The sequence below is a fragment of the Phocoena sinus genome, chromosome 13 (genome assembly GCF_008692025.1).
Source record: "Phocoena sinus isolate mPhoSin1 chromosome 13, mPhoSin1.pri, whole genome shotgun sequence".
NCBI lineage: Eukaryota > Metazoa > Chordata > Mammalia > Artiodactyla > Phocoenidae > Phocoena > Phocoena sinus.
This window is the reverse complement of record NC_045775.1, coordinates 59,595,528-59,616,004: the sequence shown is the minus strand read 5'-3', so window position 1 is coordinate 59,616,004 and position 20,477 is coordinate 59,595,528. Positions and strand designations below refer to the sequence as shown.

The following is a 20,477-nucleotide window of genomic DNA, read 5'->3' as shown; positions in this document are numbered from 1 at the left end:
TGTGGACAAAAAACTTGGGGAGATTTAGAAAAAAGCCCCAGGAAATTAACTTTGGTCCTAATTAGACCCTTGGGCTGGGAATTCAATTGACACCTTTCTGGAATTTGGAGCTTACAGTGCAGCAAGGTGGGAAAAGAAGGCTTGAGAATGGTGGTTAGGGTTCAGGTATCTTTCAAGAATCCCACCACTTCAGTGGAACTCTAGAGCCCAGATGCCTCACTCAAGGGTCTTCACAAGATACACAGGACATGGAACATTTCTTGGGATCTTTCTAATTTATGCTTTAGTTACATGTGATGAACACTAGTTAATATATTAATTCTCTATTAAAATACAAAATAAGATACAAAGACATTGTAGCCACGGATATGCGACACAAGGGTAGTATTTATTGTTAAAATAATTCAAGTTTATCAATTTTTTCTTATAGGGAGAATTTAAGGTTATTTCTAAAAATGCTCTCAGTTGCATTCTAATATGCTTTCACGAGTGGGAAGGAAAGATCTGGAGTTACTGCTATCAAGCAGAGACTTGTACATAATCCCTAGCCTGTTCTCTATTACAAGGTATACCCATGGCAGTGTACTCAGCCTTGTTGCTATTAAGGACAGTAAATAAAAGAAGCAATCCCTACATATAATTGTGCAGAAAAATTTCTAAATTTCTATTGTTCTGATGGTCCTGACCCATACATATCTGCAAAGTCAAATAATTAAGAAAACCTAAGAGAAATATACTAAAATATAGTGGGTGAGGGGACCATGAGTGATTTTTTTGGTCTTATTTCCTGAGTATTCATCACTTTTATAATTTAAAAACTGTATGAAATAAACCTATAAAGTCCTCACTGATAAACAACTTATAAAGTCCTCACTGAAAAACAAGGGCATCAGACATACATTTTGCCTTATGCAATAAATGTTTCCCTGAAAAGTTATCTTAAAATGTATACTTTTACACTACTGAGGCTGGGATGGAGAGCCTGGAGTGGGAAAACCAGAAGGGGACCACAGCTTCTTATTCTAGTTTCTGCCACTTAGGCTACAGAATAATTTCTCTCTTGATGGACTGCTGCAGTTAATCCAACTGGGGCTCAAATGAGCATAAATTTATGTCAACATTTACCTAACATCTATTGTTTCCATTGAGTCCCTTTGCTCCCCACCCCCACAAATATTTATTTATTTATTCTGGCTTTGCTGGGTCTTAGTTGCGGCATGTGGGATCTTCACTGTGGCATGCATGCGGGATCTAGTTCCCCGACCAGGGATCTAACCCAGGCCCCCCCCTGCACTGGGAGCATGGAGCCTTACCCACTAGACCACCAGGGAAGACCCCCTTTGCCTTTTTAGCTTCTCCACGGTCCTTATCTTTTTCACCTTTTATCTGTTTTTTTTTTTTTTTTTGTGGTACGCGGGCCTCTCACTGTTGTGGCCTCTCCCGTTGCGGAGCACAGGCTCTGGACGCGCAGGCTCAGCGGCCATGGCTCACGGGCCCAGCCACTCCACGGCATGTGGGATCTTCCCGGACCGGGGCACGAACCCGTGTCCCCTGCATCGGCAGGCAGACTCTCAACCACTGCGCCACCGGGGAAGCCCTATCTGTTTTTTAAGTTAAATTTTCTCCTCTACTTTTTTCCTTTATAATTTCTCAAATCCCTCTTTAAATGCCATAATGTAGCTCTAAAGTGTAATTTAAGATAGAAGTTTAGCATTTTGTTCTTCAAGCAAATCAAGTTAGATTTTATTGATATGGTCATTTACACATTTTTGGTTCATGAGCTTGAAGGAAAAATAATTAGCTAGTAAATCTTACTACATAAAATAATTCCCAAAATTTATTTAAACAAGGCAAAAAGAGCACTAAATTTTAATATAAGAACCTCTATTCATCAAAAGACACCTTCAGAAAAGTAAAAAAAGAACTACAAACTGAAAGATAAATGCAACACACACTTATGACAAAGAATCAAGAATATATAAAGAATGCAGACAAATCAGTAAGACAAATACAATATTAAAATAGGGAAAAAACCTGAAGAGACATTTCACAGAAGAAGAAACATATGGCCAATAAACACACAAACAGGTGTTCAATCTCCTTAGTTTTCAAGGAAATGAAAATCAATACCACAATATGAAATAGTTCAATAACAAAAAAACAGGATGATATATTGTCCAGTGGTGTGCTGGATCTGGCTTGTGCTGGCTCACAGGAGCTGATGGTATGCATTTCTTCCCAACTCCACATTCAGCGAGGTCACGTTAGTAGCCTGAAATTAGCCATGCTGGGAGAATTTGTATCAGGAAAATTTTAAAAAATGCTACAAATAAGTGATTATTTTTTCAGAGAGGCAGCTTACCAGCACATCACTATGTAACGCATTCATGTTAAGATGTGCAAAATGCCATAACATTAAACATTTTTTAAAAGCAAAGTCAGAGGGACACAATAGGAAAGAAGCACATGAGCAGACTGAAGTTACTAATGTTCTAGTACTTGAAGATTAGTTCACTGAGGTTCAATACATTATTTAAAAAAATGAAAAAGGTGGCCATGCATGGACCAAAAATGATAGTAAACTATGAAAATCGTGAGCTAAGGATTATGATTTTTATCTACTTCTTTGCATCTGAGGGCCATTAAAATTTTGTTTTTTCTATATCTGTTTTATCCAGTCTCAATTTTCTCAGTGTAAATGTGGAGTTGAATTAGATCATTGCTAAGGTCCTCTCCAGCTCTAAAATCCCCTAGGTTTATCAGGGCCTGATTTTAATTAAATTTCAATTTAAAACAAAAAAGACAAGTTCTCAATAAAAATTTCAGGCATACCTTTTCTCCTGTTAGAAAACCAGACATCTGTTTCAGTCAAAAGCTGTTTTAAAGATCCATTCCAAGAAGGCACAAGTTGAAGGAACATCCACTAGGTTAAAAAAATAAATTAAAAAAATTACAAGACTTCATTTAGTTTATGATTTTACATTTTCAAACTGCTTCCTTAAAACATAATATCTAAAAACTTTAATTTCCATTTTACGAGCAATTGAAAGAAGTAGAACTATCACATGATATGCTCAGAATTCTTAAATTCATCATGGCATTAATCATGGTCCAAAGATAAAAACTAGATGAGTATATGATAAGGAATAAGCTAATCCCTGAAAAGTACTTATGGTCTCAAACACACTGTAATTATAGTATTAAAAAGGTAAATGTTCTATGTGTGTGTGTGTGTGTGTATATATATAATATACACACACTATTATGTATATTATATATAATATACTATATATATATAAAATATACTAATTTATTCTACTCACCAATTAATTCAGTTTCACTACATACTATGTGATTTTATAAAAGAAAGAAATTAAATATGGGAAAAAGGAGTTTCTTATTGTCTTAATTGCTGTTGAGACAGTATGCAGAGTAATGAAGAGCATTACTGTTTTTTAAATCCTAGCCCTGTCATTTAATAGCTAGGGAAATTACATCATTATGTAATCTGGGCCTCAATTTCTTCATTTGTAAGATGAGCATGATAATATGTCAATGTCACAGGACATTAAAAGAATTAATATGTGTAACATACTTAGAGCAGTTCCTGGCACATAGTAAGCATTCATCGATAATTACGGGAAAGAATGAATACTACCAGTGGCTCAGAGATAGAAATGGACTCTCTACCCTCCTTTAATGACTGGTTAACACAGTTACTAAACTTCCCTGAGGAAAAATAGTAATAGAGTCTCATCTCTATCATAAGACAAACAATCCCAATGATATAACCTAGAAGGTGACTATTCCCAGATTTCACGACCGCGTTAGTATAGACTCAACTACATTTTTTTTTTTTTTTTTTTTTGGTGGTACGCGGGCCTCTCACTGCTGTGGCCTCTCCCGCTGAGGAACACAGGCTCCGGACGCGCAGGCTCAGTGGCCATGGCTCACGGGCCCAGCCGCTCTACGGCATGTGGGATCTTCCTGGACCGGGGCACGAACCTGCATCCCCTGCATCGGCAGGCGGACTCTCAACCACTGCGCCACCAGGGAAGCCCTCAACTACATTTTTGTCCCATGTTAGCTAGGGACAAAGGCTAAAGGCAAAATTATGCAGTGGGAAAAGCAATGGACTAGAATTCACAGGCCTGGGTTCTGCCTCAAGCCTGCCACTTAATAATTGTAAGAATTCTAAGTTTTACCATCTACAGATCAAGAGTAATAGCCAATTTGTCTCTTCAGAGAGTTGTGAAAACAAAATTATATTAAAAATGTTGAAACCTTTCAAAAGGATGAACTGAAATATATGCCTGAAGTACAAAAGACCTTTAAAAGAATTTCAACATTCTCTAGAAAAACATGTGAAAACTTCATCATAAAGTTATTAATTCAACTAAAGCTCAATTTTGCAAACATTTCTGAAAAACATATAAAACATTTAACATTTCTGATTATGTAAATAACAACATGTTAACTGTTGAAAAAAAATCTGGGAAAAAACAGAAACGTATTCTTAGGAAAGTATAAAGAATACCATTGAAATCAATCAGATATCAACTCCCTAAACACAAAGACTTCTTAACATTTTGGCATATTTCCTTTTACTTTTCTCACATTTATAACCATTCCCTTACCACTGGACACTAGCTGTTTCCAGCTTTTCAATATTATAAGCAATGCAGTGGGGATAACTTTACACACATCATATTATGGCAATACCTTTTTAAGGGCTGTGTATACATCCATCTCCACTTGCATCACAAATAAGTTAGATGAACCAATGAGTTGTTTCATGACATTTATACTAGAAAAGATAAAACAGAAGTAGTGAGCCTCTCTTCATGCACAAGATAAAAGACCCTGGTGGAACTGAAAACTTTAAGTCTTTTTTATCAAAAGAGACTGTGGAATTAAAAATTACATCAGTCTTTTTGCCCAAGACAAAGAATCTATCCGAACATAAGGATACTTTTAATTCAGACAGTATGCTGTGAAAGGTCTTTTCTTGCACTGACAAGGAAACAAAGAGCTTTGCTGTGCTAATTAATCAAGTTAAAACAAGGTCCCAGTAAGATAAGTTTTAGTATGCTCTGATAAAGTGGCAGCCTTCCTCTTTTTTCTTTCCCCCTCATTCAATTAAAAAAAAAAAAAAAGACACTTGTCAAAATTCACTGAAAGAGATATATCTTCAAAGTCTATCTTTCACCTCTAGGCTTAAGAGAATTGCTTAGTCATAACACATGTTTTTATTACTGTTAAGGAAAATCAAGAAATATGTGTTAGTTTAAATTTAGAATGGAAATAATATCAGTAGCTGTTTTCTTTTCTTTTTTCCTTTTTCTTTCCTTCCTTTAAGCCACAAAAAGCCAGAAGAGCATCTGGGGCTTTAAGATGACCACTATGATTTATCTTCCTTTTGAAAAAGCTCAACGAGAAATTATAAAAGAGAAAAAGTGTTTTCTAATGACTTTTTTTTTTTTAATAAATAAATTTATTTATTTATTTTTGGCTGCTTTGGGTCTTTTTGCTGTGCGTGGGCTTTCTCTAGTTGCAGCACACGGGCTTCTCGTTGTGGTGACTTCTCTTGTTGCAGAGCACGGGCTCCAGGCACGCAGGCTTCAGTAGTTGTGGCACATGGGCCCAGGAGTTGTGGCTCGTGGGCTCCAGAGCGCAGGCTCAGTAGTTGTGGCACACAGGCCTAGCCGCTCTGCGGCATGTGGGATCTTCCCGGACCAGGGCTCGATCCTGCGTCCCCTGCATTGCAGCACCAGGGAAGTCTCCTAATGACTTTTAAACCAAACATACTGCAGAGCTTTGTTTATGCCTTGATATCATTAGGTGATGATGTTTTGGTAGAATAATGCTTCTCAAACTTTTCTACCAAAGTACCTCTTAAGGGCAAAGGAAAGGAAAGGACCCAGGAATCCAGGAGTAGGCTAGCCATAAGAATAACATTTCTATTAATTTTTGTATTTCATCTTGTAAATCCAAAGAAACTTAATTCTCTCTATTCCACAATGTACTTAAACATAAAAATGTTTACTTCTCTCCTACTCCTCCCCACACCTCCCCCCAAAAATCATTAAAATTGACATCCCAGTAAGCTATGCAATGTTAAGGCTTTGGTTTTGCATATTTCCATCAGAATGCCACACATTCCTAGGGACATTTGTACCCTAGTCTCAGAAGCACCACTGTCAAGGAACTGCAAGCCTGAAAGTGACTGCATAGTCTACTGGCCTTTAAAAGTTCATTCCCACTCTGAATTTCTCAGACCCAGGGCAGATAAGTCATCTCCATTATTACAAATAAGCTCCTAGAGGGCAGAGACCATGACATAATCACCTCTGCCTCCTTCACAGCCCTTAACATAGTACCTTTACACACAGTAGACATTCAGAAATTATTTGTTCAAAGAAGGAATAATAAGCAAACTTAATTCAAAAGACCAACTTAATTGTGAATTTAATTTCACTAAGCTTAGCAAAAAGTTTAAAGCAATTTCCTCAAATGTAATTTCTCAATGGGAAAAGATGGTTTTTAAAATAAACTTTTAGATTCTCTAAGAGCCCAGCAAAAGTGAGGTAACCCTTTTTCTATAGTTTTATAGCAGCAATGAATTTTTCCATTAAAATTGGTTAAAGGAGTATTCATAATATACATTGTATCATTTACAACAAAGAAATTTGTGTAGCATTTTTTCAATTCATGATGTAGTCAAGATACCTTTCATTAAATTGTTCACTTTTTCATAAGCAATATATTTCCACTTTATACAAAAATGTCTTGCATACTTGAACAAATGATAATAAAGTTATTTAAAATTCAAGTACCTGAGTTCTTTAAAAAGTTCAACATTCTGGTGAGTCATCAGATTGTTTAGAAGCCATTCAAGGCACCTGAAATTAAACATGGAATTATTACATTATATATCATGTATCTATGATTTATTAAGTAGTACTTACAGTTAAAATAAAAAAGAATATTAATCTTTCTAGGACATGCGCAAATTTTTAAATTTAACAATTGGAAAGTTAGTATTGTTTTTGTCAGCAGTTAGTAAGGGAATATTCCCTTTATATTAAAAAGAGCATTTCTAATTAAGAAAACCTCATTTTCAAGTTTGTGTTAAATGGTTTATGAAGGGGTTTACATACTTCTATTACCTTCTTTATAATTTGAAAATGGGTACTGCAATTCTCAAGAATTAAAAACATTGCCAGTAGTTGCACTGATATACAGTCAGCCCTCGGTATCCGCGGGTTCTGTATCCATGGATTCAACCAACCGAGAATTGGAAATATTGGAGAAAAAAAAAATAATTCCAGAATGTTCCAAAAAGCAAAACTTAAATATGCCGCAAGCCAGCAACTATCTACAAAGCATTTACGTTGTATTTGTAACTATTTACATAGCATTCACATTGTATTAGGTATTTATAAGTAATCCAGAGATGATTTAAAGTATACAGGAGGATGGTTATTTGCAAATACTACACCATTAAATAAGGGACTTGAGCATCCGCAGATTTTGGTATCCACCCAGGTCCTGGAACCAATCCCCTGCGGATAGTGAGGGACGACTGTAATGACGATTATGCCTACTGCTTAAAAAAATTTAATAGAGATGTGCTGTAAAGAGTGGCCATAGTTTTTATAAGCATGTATAACCCACCCACAATCACAAAGACCTCACTTTTGAGGAATTTACTAAATAGTCCAAATGTAAAAACAGACCTTTTATAACAAATTCTATCCTCCCCTTTTTTTCTTTCTTTTTATAGCTATACATTCTCTTAAGAAACCAAAGCAGCCAAATTCCCTAAAGCAGGATAAAAGGGAAAACAAGAAAGGTAACTCACTTTTTCTTTACAGAATCCAGTCCATAGGTCCCTGCTGATGTGTAATAGCCACATACGGTTTTCACATTAACTGTTTCCTTCATTGTCTCACCACACTGCTGTATTAAACCATCCTGTAAATATAAATAAGCACTGGAAAGGCCCATTTCACATGGGAAAAATAAGCTCTGAATATGTGCTTTTACATATTAAAAAGTAAAAAAAAAAAAAAGGAAGAAAGAAAGAAAACTCATAAGTGCAACAAACCTAAGTCTTTTTATAAGTCCAGTAAAAATACCTAAAAAAATCCAGCAAGTATTAAACTAAATACTTGGAAGTGAAAATGGAAGGGAGGAAGTAAAAGCAGGAAGACAGAGGTGAATATTGCTATTCTCTCTTTTCTGTCCTTCCCCTCTCTGGGACCTTTGCAAATTTAAGCAGCATTCTGTCTGTTTTGCCTGTTCTTTTAAAACTAAGACCTCTTTATATAGTCAGATGACCAGGTGATGGGCTAGGTAAGTAAACAATATGAATCATCAGAAAGTTTTTATTAGTTTAAAACACCTATCAATACCTAAGCAATACACCTAAAACAAATATATTATTGTTTAAAACTTACAATGAATTTTTAATCTAAAATGTTTATATGGAAGATTTCAAATAGCTAACTTTATTTAATATATGGAAAGGACCCCGTCATTTTTTACTCAAATTTCTGAGATATATTCATCATGCAAGTGTATTATTGTTAAGTAGTTAAATCATAAAGATAATGCAGAAAGTGAGTTAAGAACGAAACCAAAAAAGGATTAAAAGTTAAAAAATAAAGTATAATTATTGGAAATAAGTATTGAAAGGATCAAAACATTTATAAAAAATCAAATTACCTCAGCCAAGGATATTTAGCAAGCTATTAACTAATACTTAAAATAAATCAGTATACAAAAGTCACATAAAAAGAAACAACTTTTTTAAATGATCAAAATAAAATGTTGACTCCACTGTGATTTTACACTTACCTGGAAGCCATTCTAGACTCCTTCCCTTTCCTTTTAATATCTCATCTGTCACCAAGTCCAGTGGATTATCCCTGCTTAACCTCTCCAGTAACCAGTTTTCCTCTCCATGCTTTTTGCTACTACCCTCATTTAGACCCTCCCGTGGATTACTGCAATAGGTTTTTTTTCATTTTCTTCATATTAAATGGAATGTACAGTAATTTTAATATATCTAGTATAATTCTCCTAGATGTGGCAACAAATTTTTCATGTTAATATACCTTGAGGTTTTTTCTCATCATTATTTTTCTAATTTATTTATTTATTTTATAATTTTTATTGGAGTATAGTTGATTTACAATGTTGTATTAGTTTCAAGTGTACATCAAAGTGAATCAGCTGTTGGTGGGAATGTAATAGGTTTTATACTCATCTTTCTTCAGTTCATCCTTCACACTGTTCCCAAAGCATTCTGAAATATAACTTTGTCTTTCCCCTGATTAAAACTTTCCAAAAGTACTTATATGTAAAGCCTCAACTTCTTAAAAGGTACTGATTGAGGGGCTTTCGTGATCTGGTCTCTGCCTCCCTCTCTCCAACCCTTCTTATATTCTGTGCTAGATCTATGTTCCACTCAGATTCTCTAATCCTCCATTGTTTCATATTTCTAGGTCTTAGTTTCTGTCTGAAATGTTCTTTCTTCCCCTCTCTTCTTACTTCACAAGATAAATACATTTTCAGTCTTTAAGGCTCATCCTCAAACACAACTTCTTTCTGTGACACCAACAGGTTAAACCAACCACTTTGTGCATCCACTAAATCCTACAGAAAGTTTATCATCACATCTATAATATTGGACAGCTCCTACTTTACCTTTGAGTCTGTATATCAACCCTCCCTCCCCCACTCTACACACTCATTATATTGTGAGCTTCTTAAAGGTAGGGATTATATCTTTATTTACCTTTGTATCTCTGTGCCTAGCTTGACACACTGCTCAATACACTTCCGATGAATGAACAAATCTGTCATTCTACCAATAGATTATGTACATTTAGGTGGTTTACACACAATTATTTCATAATTAAGAAAACATTTCCATAGTAAGCACTCAATGTTTTCCAAACCCATGAACTATATGAATTAGTAATAAGCCACCTGCTTAAAACAGTCAAGGTAAGTTATTAACGAATAGAAATCTGTAAATGGATTTAAGACAAGTACCTTCCTTCCACATTATAGTCATTCTAAGATATCCACACAGAAATAGCTTGCATTCATTTTATATAGGCATCAAGACCATCTCATTTGTAATAAACTGCTTTTCATTAAACATTTTAAATGACTTATCATGAATGGAATATTTATACATTTCATTTAAAAGTTATAAAAAAGCTAAGTTTTATTATGGTTTTTGGAACAGATACCTTGAAACAAAAATACAAGTGTGATCCTTTTTTTCAGTACTATGCATACTTACCAACTGCAGCATACTAGCTGCTGCCAAAATGGCAATAACTCGACTGGGCTTTATTAAGACATCATCTCGATACAATGACCCAAATGCCACCTGCAGTGCTTAAAGCAAAAGTATACAGGTAGAATGAAATAACAGTTATAGCTGAAGAGTATTACAAAAATAACAATGACAGTCTTCATACACTAAGACATATGTCTAAATCTAGTAGGTACAGAAAAGGATAAGATTAGTATCATTAAGTTAACTATTAGTAATGGTTATGGACTGATGGTGCTAATTTAATAACAATGTTATACATTTCCATCTGTTCTACCAAATCATGCTGGATTTTTCTACAACTAATCTTGACATTAGTTAGTGGTCAGAATTAAGACACCCTTGGAAAAAGTTTTATAAAGATATCCCTGAGCAAACCAATCATTAAGTACAACTACACAGACCCAATGATAATCTTAACCCTGGTGCTTTCAGTGCTTTACCACTGGGGAGTGTGGAAAAGCTCCTGGTCCTATGCATGCCACACTCTCACCCAGCTGCCACAGCTATTTAAGTCTGTCCACCCTTTTCTCTACTGCCATTCTCATGCATGTCCTACATGGTTTGCTTTATAAATGTTCCTTTCTGTTTGCCTATGAGGTGAGTGCTGGGTACTTCCACTTCAGCTATCACAGACAGGAGCAGGAGCACTAGGACAGGAGTTAGGAGACCTACAGTCTGATATAGGCTCACTAAACCGCTCTGAGACCTAAAGTAAGTCTCTTAAATCCTCTGGACCTCAGCTTCCTCATCTAAGGTCCTTACAGCTCTAAAACAATACTGACTACATGATTCATATACTTATTCCCAGGAAAGGTCTTCATATATAGGGAATAATCAGTGAATAATGTTTATTGGCTTATTGTTTATTGGTCATACTTCTCCTTCCTTCACTCTACATCCTCTATATCCCAGGCAGATATATTTACAAACATGAAGTAAACAGATTGATAAGGCTGACATGACTAAATAGATTAAAGATACTAGAACAGAACTGATAAACTCTGGAGTAAATTAATATAAAGTTGTCACCTTAGGGTGTTAAATGGAGCTTTCCTCTAGCCAACAAAGTTAGAAGAAAATATTTATTTTCTGTCAAAAGAATACAAAGTTTATGTTTTTATGATTTTTGCATAATAGTAATCATGGTGGCGGTTACCTTCTATATCAATATTCTGGTCTGGAATCTCCAGTTCAATAATATTCATGCTGGACTCCTTCCATGAACCACTGAACATACTAGAAAAGTAGCCAGACTTAAAAACAAAAACAAAAAACACACTTATGCAGTACTTTCTGTGTCTTCCAAATTATTTTCCCATTTCTAACTCTAAGCAACTATTCTATCAAAACTAACGCATCATATTATTTCAAGAGAAAACAAACTGCCAGATAGGAGAAAATAAATTAAGATAAGGACACTTATTAGGCTTATCAAAATACTTTAATTATTGAAAACCAAACCAAATTCTCGTATTACTATCTGAACTGACTTCCTATGTTACTATTTGAACCAACTAAGCTTTTTACTTAGTTGAACATTTTCTGACTATATTACATGAATATGTTTTCCTTTTCAATAGCATTCTAAATTCAAGCTTAGAAATTATATCATATATTTAAGTATCTCTCATAAACATATAACAACACACAACGTGGATACAAAATAATGTACTGAGGAAGAGAGAAGAGAAAACTAAAAGCTGTTGAGTCCTTACTCTATCTCAGTGGCTATAAAGGGTCCAGACCAGTCCCAAGTCAACACTAATTGGATGATCCCCAAGGAATTAGGGAAAATCCAAAGTTTAGTTTTATCTTATAAAAAAAATTCCAGAATGAATCTGAATTATTGGAAAGACACCAGAATGGATGAAGTCTTTAGTTACCTTCTAGGTAGCGCCTCCCATAACTAGAATTACTTTGGAACGGATCAAATACTAACTACTAATTTTTTAAAATTTACTGAGTATGTAGATTAAGGCACTGTGAATATAGCAGAAAACAAAACAGACGTTTCTATCCTCAGGGGACTTATAATTTAGCATGTGTCTTGCACTATGATCAATCCAGTTTCTCTTGAGAGGGAAAGCGTTAACAGAGGCATTTTCACCCTTGAATTCACAAAACTGCTTTCAGAGATCAGAAGGAAAGATATGCACCATGTCCTCAAGTTAAGACCAGTATTCTAATATAGTCTCTGGGGTATATAATGCAAGCCAAAGTAAACTTGTTCAAAAAAATTAAATAAAAAACATGATTAAAGTGTAAGAGAAAAAATTCCTTTCAAATGCTTCTACTGAAAAATCTTATACTATACCGTCTTACCAGTAATTACTGTCATATCGTGAAGAGGAGAGGGAAAATATAAGCTCCATAGGATAAAAAGTGAATTGTTCACTGTTCTATTTCCACTGCCTAGACCAATGACTTGAAAACAGATTTGATGAAGGAATAAATGATTAAAATATTTGAGCCATTAGAACAACATTTTCTTTTATTTTGAAAGTCTTGAATCTTTAAAATGGGGTGGCTGATAATAATATTTTCACAGATATCAAACAGGTATATCAGCTAAATGACTTAGCCCATATACTTTTTTGGTTTTGGTTTTGGCATTTTCCAGGAGAGAGGGAAGAGTAAGTGCCAAGAACTTTCCATTTACATTCAGTCTTAACTACAAAGCCACATTTCAGCTGAACTTATCCAACTGAAATAATCATATACAGAATAAACAAATTCAGCAATCCTAACTTAAACGTTGAATGGTTTTTCCCTTTTTGTCAACAGAAGGCACCAAAATAAGTACCTTATTGGAGTAATGACAAAAAGGCTGGTATGACAATGAAAACTCAAAATCTGTTTTCTAGACCAAACTAAGTTTTCACTAACAATGTTCACCATATCTCTTACAAAACAAGACTTTTCATCAGACAGGACTTAAACAACAAATGTTCATGCAAAAGATTACTGTGAAATGCAATGAGAAAGGACAAACCTTATAAGAGTGTGAGTTGTTTTAAGTGACTACCTTGGTTACTCAAATATATAGTAAAATAAAATACTTACTTGACATAAATATATTTTGTGTAAGCTCCACTCCTCTCCTAGAGCACAGATCTTAATGTCACTGTTTTCACCATTTAAAAATAATGTTTGATAAATATATTTGGATGTACTCTTCAATTTTTTCCTGTTAAAAGAAATGCAAACGTTACATATATGTAAAACTGAATCTTTTACTGATTTTGCATGTAACTCAAAATACTCCTTTTGCTCAATTTCTATTAAATAGAACCAATTTGTCCACTGTATAAAAAGATAGAGGGATATTATACATTCAAACGTGCTCATGTATGAAAGGGTACATAAGAAACTAATAATAGTGGTTATCTGTGGGGTACTCTATTCCCAAGACGGGGAATAGTGGATAGATGGGGGCAGCGTGGAAGAGAGACCTTTCACTATACAGCTTTTTGCAATTTCTGATTTTTGAACTAAGAGAATTACCTATTCAATAAAGAAAAGCCAGCATGGTGATTTTTGCATATTTCCTTATTTAGTAACCAGCACTATGGATGATGTAATACAGTTGCAATAATACTGCTATGCAACTACAAAATGAAGAACAAGAATAAAAATTTCACCCTACACAAGTAATTTTAAAAATAATTTACATTTAATCTTATTTTAGTATCGAACTATTCTTAAACTCCTTAAAATGTCTTTTTCCCTACATTGGACAAATGGTTTGCAGCCTTAGACCAAAGGTTTTCAAAATTATGCTCAATGGGGGCTTCCCTGGTGGCGCAGTGGTTGAGAGTCCGCCTGCCGATGCAGGGGACACGGGTTCGTGCCCCGGTCTGGGAGGATCCCACATGCCGCGGAGCGGCTGGGCCCGTGAGCCATGGCCGCTGAGCCTGCGCGTCCGGAGCCTGTCCTCCGCAGCGGGAGAGGCCACAACAGTGAGAGGCCCGCGTAACGCATAAAAAAAAAAAAAAAAAAAAAAAAAAAAATTATGCTCAATGGAGAAGTGTCTTAGGGGCCACCAGGGAGAGCCAAGGTGTGAACTCTGGGCATCCCATCTAACTTCAACCAGAGAAGCATCATATATTATATTTGTAAACAACTTGGATTTGTGCATAAGATTTAATTTAAAGGAAGAACTGTTATTTTTGTTTTGACAATCATTGCTCAAGATGGTTCAGTAAGCAAAGCCCTAGGCAGAGACTGATCAATATCTTTTATATTCCTGGCCAATCCTGATAGCTTTCCTAGTAAAATTTTTTAATCTTTTTAAAAAATGAAGTAATTGTTTCAGATGGTGTCTTAAATCAGTGTATTGAACACCCCTTCCCAGCAGACGGTAAAAAATGTACATGCTTCAGTGCAGACAGACTTGGGTTTGAGTCCCAGCTCTACTACCACAGCTCAGTTACCTTAGATGTGAAAAGAGGATATTACTATCCACTTCATTGGGTTACTGTAAGAAATAAATGAGACAATGTAGTTTCCAGTTCCTGACAGCACTCTCCCCAAATTATATGAAAAGATTAAAAGTACAGAAAGGAATAAACCCACAACGGGAAAAAGGTGAGGGTGGGCTTATCACATGATGAGAGAATTCCATGGATCTGGAAGTTAGAAAATAAACTGGAATGGAAAAGAGCAGTGACAACCACAGCCCAAAAGATATCACGGTCTAGGATGGACGTTGAAGCCCATCTGCCCTTCAGAACCGTGGGCGTAGGGATGGGGCTGGGAGGATGAGGTCTCAAGGGAAACAGAAGGCAGAAGTGAGGAGTGAAGCAAAAAATGGGGAAACTTGTTCCCCTAATGGCCTCCCCCACTCTCTATGAACACAGAGTGCAGATAACTTATACAAACAGATTCCAAGGTTTTTCTAGAAAGAAACAGAACAAATCTATCAGGAAGATCTAAGACTTTGGTGTAGGTGTTGGTGCCCCAGACAAAGCAATCCTCATTCTGGCATTTGAGGAATCTGTAGCCTGTTAGCTCCCAACCTATTCACCCTAAATCATGGTTCACAAACTGTGTGCCAAAGCACCTGGAGCACCACAGCAAATTCAGGGATGCATGTAGAATATTCCAAAATTAAAGGAAATCACAGCAACATCTTTCAGATACCATGCAATCTACGCTATTAAGGTGTTTGGACCTAACTATGAGATATTTCTTTAGGACCAGAGGTGCCATGAAAAAAATTACTGAGACACTAAGGGCACTGTGAACCAATAAGGCTTGTGAATCTCTGCTCTAAAACAAAGCATGCCCCACCCATATCCAACTTAGTAGTCAGTCTTCCTACTCAAAGGGAAGGCCCAGCAGAAATAGATCTATTTACTCAAAACACACACACACACACACACACACACACACACACACACACACACACGTGACTCATTCTGAAGCAGACAATCAAGGATCTCTCAACATGAGGAAAATTAACAGCATTAAAGACTATTTTAAAAAAGAGAAAAATTGGCATCAGAGGAAACATATAATTCAGGGAAAACAGAACTTAAAAAAAAAAACTCTTAACACTCTAATTTTAACTAGTACATCTAGAGAGTTAAGATTACTACATTTATAAAATAATAGGATGCTAAGCTAAAGTATTACTCAGAACAAGGGGGAAAAAAAAAAAGAGATCTTTGGGACCAAAACCACAGTTGCTGAAATTCAAAAAAACAAAAGGGAAAGCTAAGGAAATTTCCCAGAACACAAAGCAAAAAAGACCTATAAAGGAAAAAAAGAAAAGAGAAAAGAGGTACAATCCAAGAAATCCAAAATCCAGTTAAGAGGGGTCCAAGAAAGAGAAAATAAAGATAACAGGAGAAAGAGAATTGCAGAAGAAAGTTTCCCCAAACTAGTCTCCAGATTGTAAGGATCCACCAACTACCAAGGCCATTAAAAGACCTACAGTTAAGCACCTTCTAGTTAAATCCCAAAATACTAAAGAAAAAATTCCAAAAGTTCCAGAGAGAAAAAGTCACCTAAAAAGCAAAGAGAATTAGACCAGCATCACATTTTCTCATCAGTATGGTAGGCTAGAAGACAATGAATTAATACCATCAAAGGTATCAAAAGTTATTTTAGATTTCTGCACCCAATCAAAAGATGACTAGGGCTTCCCTGGTGGCGCAGTGGTTGAGAGTCCGCCTGCCGATGCAGGGGACACGTGTTCGTGCCCCGGTCCGGGAAGATCCCACATGCCGCGGAGCGGCTGGGCCCGTGAGCCATGGCCGCTGAGCCTGCGCGTCCGGAGCCTGTGCTCCGCAACGGGAGAGGCCACAGCAGCGAGAGGCCCACATACCGCAAAAAAAAAAAAAAAAAAAAAAAAGATGACTAAAGTGAGAGATTAAATTTACAACTAGATAAGCACAAATTACCTTCTTTTGCACCTTTCTTAGGAAAATATTTGAGGATGTAGTTCCCTCAAATGAGTTCAGAAACAAAAAGACACAGGCTACAGAAAACAGTGGATCCGATCCTAGAGACATAGTCAAAGTAAGTCCCAGGATAAGTGTAGACCTAGAGAGCAATGGATCCAGATTGGAACAAGAAGATGCAGGGACCCAGGAGGGAGGTCTTGGGTTTAGAGAAGAAGGACTCCATGCAAGTGTGTTAGGAAAGAGAAAAATCTGAAGATATGATGAAGGAATATTATTATTCTGTCAATGGCGGGGGTGGGAGGGAAGGTAGTCAGAAAGTCTAAGAAAATAAAAAAGCAATACAAAAAAGTATTGTTCTAATAAGCTACAAATGAAAATAGGGCCCAACATGATGGAATGTAAAAAAAAAATTCCATTTAATTATGAGGTTAGAAAATTTCTCCCAAGAGAAAAACAAGGGGTTGTGACATTGGACCCAAGATGTATGATTTATAATCCTAGCACACTACTTGACTCTGCAGTGAACAATATTTACATAGCTATAACAACAACTAACTGTTTACTAGATTTCAATGTTTAGAGACAACCTATGAACGAAAAACTAAAGATCTGGTTGCGGAACAGTTGAGTTTTAAGTCTTGTTAACGTAAAAGTAAAACATGCACTTGACAAAAGGTATAAGGTAGAGGAGGTGGGCCTGGAGGCCAAGGCTTTTCATGGAGTTGTTAGTTGAGGTGGAAGTGCACGAGACAACCTCAGGAAGCATATTAGTGCCAACATACAAGATTTTCTTACACCCTTCATCCATGCTGAGCTGAATAAACTAGGCATCTTGTACTGATACAACACATACTAGACTCGGACATGCATTTTCCAACAAAAATTTGCTTTAGAAGCTTTCCATTCCACTCGTGTAGTTCAGCGGTTGGCAAACTTTTTCTGTAAAGGTCTAGACAGTTAATATTTTCAGCTTCGTGGACCAGACAGCCTCCAAGCTAGTTTTGTTGGCACACCAGCGGGCAGCTTCTCGCTTGCCAGTCTCAGCCTTCCACATCTTAGCAAACTCCATTACCATCCAGTGGGCCACAACTCCTCCAACATCTGAATCTCAGCTTGGGAAAGGTGGTCCTAGCCCAAATTTGTTTCTTCCTTGGGCATTCTGTCTCAGTCCTAGAAGTAGTGACAGCTCCCTATGCCCTCTATTCCTGTATTTTTTAGAGATCTCTTTACCTTAGTAACTTACCTTTAGTAGTTAATCGCTTATTACTTCCTAATAATGGTTAAATTAAACTTTCCCTGTTCAAATTACTGTGTGATTTCTTTGAAATGGACCCCTGACATATATATTTCTATAGTGACACTGAATGCAAGTGGTCTAAATACTAATTAAAAGACAGAGATTATCCTATTGGATTTTTAAAAAATCAAGACCCCACTAAATGCTGTCTACAAGATACTTAAAGACCCAGGTTTAAAGGGAAAGAGTGGGAAAGGATGTAACATTTAAACACTTATCAAAAGAAAGTGGCAGTGGCTATAGTATCAGGAATGTAAATGTCTTTACATTTTGTAAAGATAAGGGGAGCCAATTCATCAAGGAGTCCTAATATTTACTGAGTGCTTCCATACCTGGCACTGTGCATCGCATGCATTCTAATATTTGTCAAGTCCTATAAGGCAAGTATTAGTATCTCCATTTTACATATGAGGAAATAAGGCTATTAAGTGCAAAGTACAGACTAGAACTCAGAATCTGAGCTCTTAAAATACTAATTCTCCAAAAAGGTAACTGAACAGTTTGGAAGTGGGGGTCCATTTTTGTAAATATAAACATTCATACATAAAACTGTATGAAGGGATTTATAAATCAAACTACTAACAGAGATTGTTTATGATACTCTTATTTGACAATAAATATGTAACACGTGTAGCATAAAATTTTAGAATCTTTCAAAGTTTCGTTTAAAAAATTACATCTATGTGACCCACTGATGGCCTTTAAAAAAAGAGGAGCAACCGGATTTTTTATGTGAAAATTTATTCCACTTATAAACTACATTTTAGTTCACAAGTAAATATTCCGTTTTTCACCTCTTCTAAAAAAGGTTAAGCAAGCTGCCTTACATATCCACGGTCAACGACTTCGAGTACTAGAGACGTTGGAAGACTCTGTTCCTAGTGAGGAACAAATGTACACAGTACTGATAAATTTCACCTGTACAGCGAGAGCTCCTGTTTGTAATCACTTCCCTTCCACTGTGGACCGACAACAGGGGTGCCCACTTCAGAGCCTAAATTTACGTGTCTTGGACCATAGAAGGCAGCCGGATGCAAAACAACTTATTCTACTGCCACCCACTGAGAGAGGACCAAGGTGTATTACGAAGGGCCAGCCGGCCGGCCCTGTCTAAGGTTTAATGAGGCGCAAGCTCTAGCTTGGCGTTTCTCAGTCTCGTCTTGGGGCTGTAGCACCATCCTGGCGGCGTCTCTGGTTTACAAACCAGAATACCGGGCGTCTCCCCAGGTGCTTCCCATCCGCCCTGCATCGGACCGGCTCCCAGGTCTACCCCATCAAGGGCACGTCCGCTCTTCACAGGCTGGGGAGCGCCGCAGCCCCGGAAGCCCCCCGGGCACCGGGCTCATCCCCAGGCCGGACCGCGGGAGCCGCCCAACAGGTGCGGGCGCGTCCCCCCACCTACCTTCGAGGGGTGTTGAGGAGTCGCTGCTGCTCGTCCCCTTCCTCCTCATCCTCGTCTGTCTCGGAATCGGGGTGACAGGAGCAGAAGGCCTCTCCGCTCCGCTTGCGCTTACGGCTGCCCGGACAGTAACAGAAGACGTGGGCGGCCGCGTCGCCACCACTCTCCAGCCTCCGGGCCGAGCCCCCAGCCCCAGAACCCGGCTCCTGCTGGCCTCGGGCTCGCCCCGGCTGGCGCAGCACTCGGCTGCTCAACGAGCCCATGGGTCACGGCTCGCCGACACTTCAGGGAGCCCAACGAAAACGGTCTCCCGCCATGGCCCGACCACCACCGCCGGCCTCCACGTAGCGCCCGTGCCTACACCGCCACCTTCTCACGCGCAACCCCGACCGTTGCGTTGGACGCTACTGCCTCCATCCTCCGCCACGCCCACCGCGTCTCGCCGCGCAGCGCGCGCGGACCTCAGGACCTTGCCCCCAGACTTTCGCAATAAAGCGCGGACCGTAGAGCGCATGCGCACGGCGAGCCTCCGGAAGGGGCGGGGGGAGGCGCGTGTACGTCACGGATAGAGCCTGCGCAGAATGGGATGAGGGCGGGAGCGCGGACGTGCGTGTGCAGATTGGCGCTTTCTGCCGTGAGGTCAGCTAGGCCCACCTGCAATCCTGAATTGGGGGCCGGGCTAGCTTTTAGAATTACTTTATACCTCCCTTTGTGTTAGCAAGACCGGCAATTCCGCCTCGTTTGTTCTTTCTGCGAAGGTTCCTTAAGCTCCAGATGTCTACCGGGCCCTGTGTTAGGCAAGGAGCAAAAAAGACATTGCTGTTTGGGGTCATCTTTGGAGGAGTTCACCATGTGCTAGGGTCACGCCCTGCGCAGGCTTTCCAACAGAGGAGGACCTAGAATGTGGAACTTTGCTATGCCCTCGGGTTTCTTAAGCAGCACCTCTCCGCTGCCCTTAACTGATTATGGCAACAGTTCCATTCTCTCTTTTCCTTCCCTCCCAGCGGCAGT

General features: G+C 37.9%; 1 protein-coding gene across 2 annotated transcripts in view; it reads right to left on the bottom strand.

Annotated features, from left to right (window-relative positions):
* Nucleotides 1–20,207, bottom strand: part of GMCL1 (germ cell-less 1, spermatogenesis associated) — a 47,945-nt gene extending 27,738 nt beyond the window's left edge. Inside the window, exons 1-8 of one of the 2 annotated variants that reach the window (XM_032652909.1) lie at nucleotides 19,470–20,207; nucleotides 13,424–13,547; nucleotides 11,517–11,613; nucleotides 10,322–10,419; nucleotides 7,865–7,977; nucleotides 6,837–6,902; nucleotides 4,723–4,807; nucleotides 2,833–2,923 (exon numbers count right to left, since the gene is read on the bottom strand). In XM_032652909.1, coding sequence (XP_032508800.1) covers nucleotides 2,833–2,923; nucleotides 4,723–4,807; nucleotides 6,837–6,902; nucleotides 7,865–7,977; nucleotides 10,322–10,419; nucleotides 11,517–11,613; nucleotides 13,424–13,547; nucleotides 19,470–19,729 — 934 coding nt within the window. In that variant the 5' untranslated portion in view covers nucleotides 19,730–20,207. The remainder of the gene's footprint in view (nucleotides 1–2,832; nucleotides 2,924–4,722; nucleotides 4,808–6,836; nucleotides 6,903–7,864; nucleotides 7,978–10,321; nucleotides 10,420–11,516; nucleotides 11,614–13,423; nucleotides 13,548–19,469) is intronic. The other variant, XM_032652908.1, reaches the window with a different exon arrangement.
* Nucleotides 20,208–20,477: the final 270 nt, after the last annotated feature.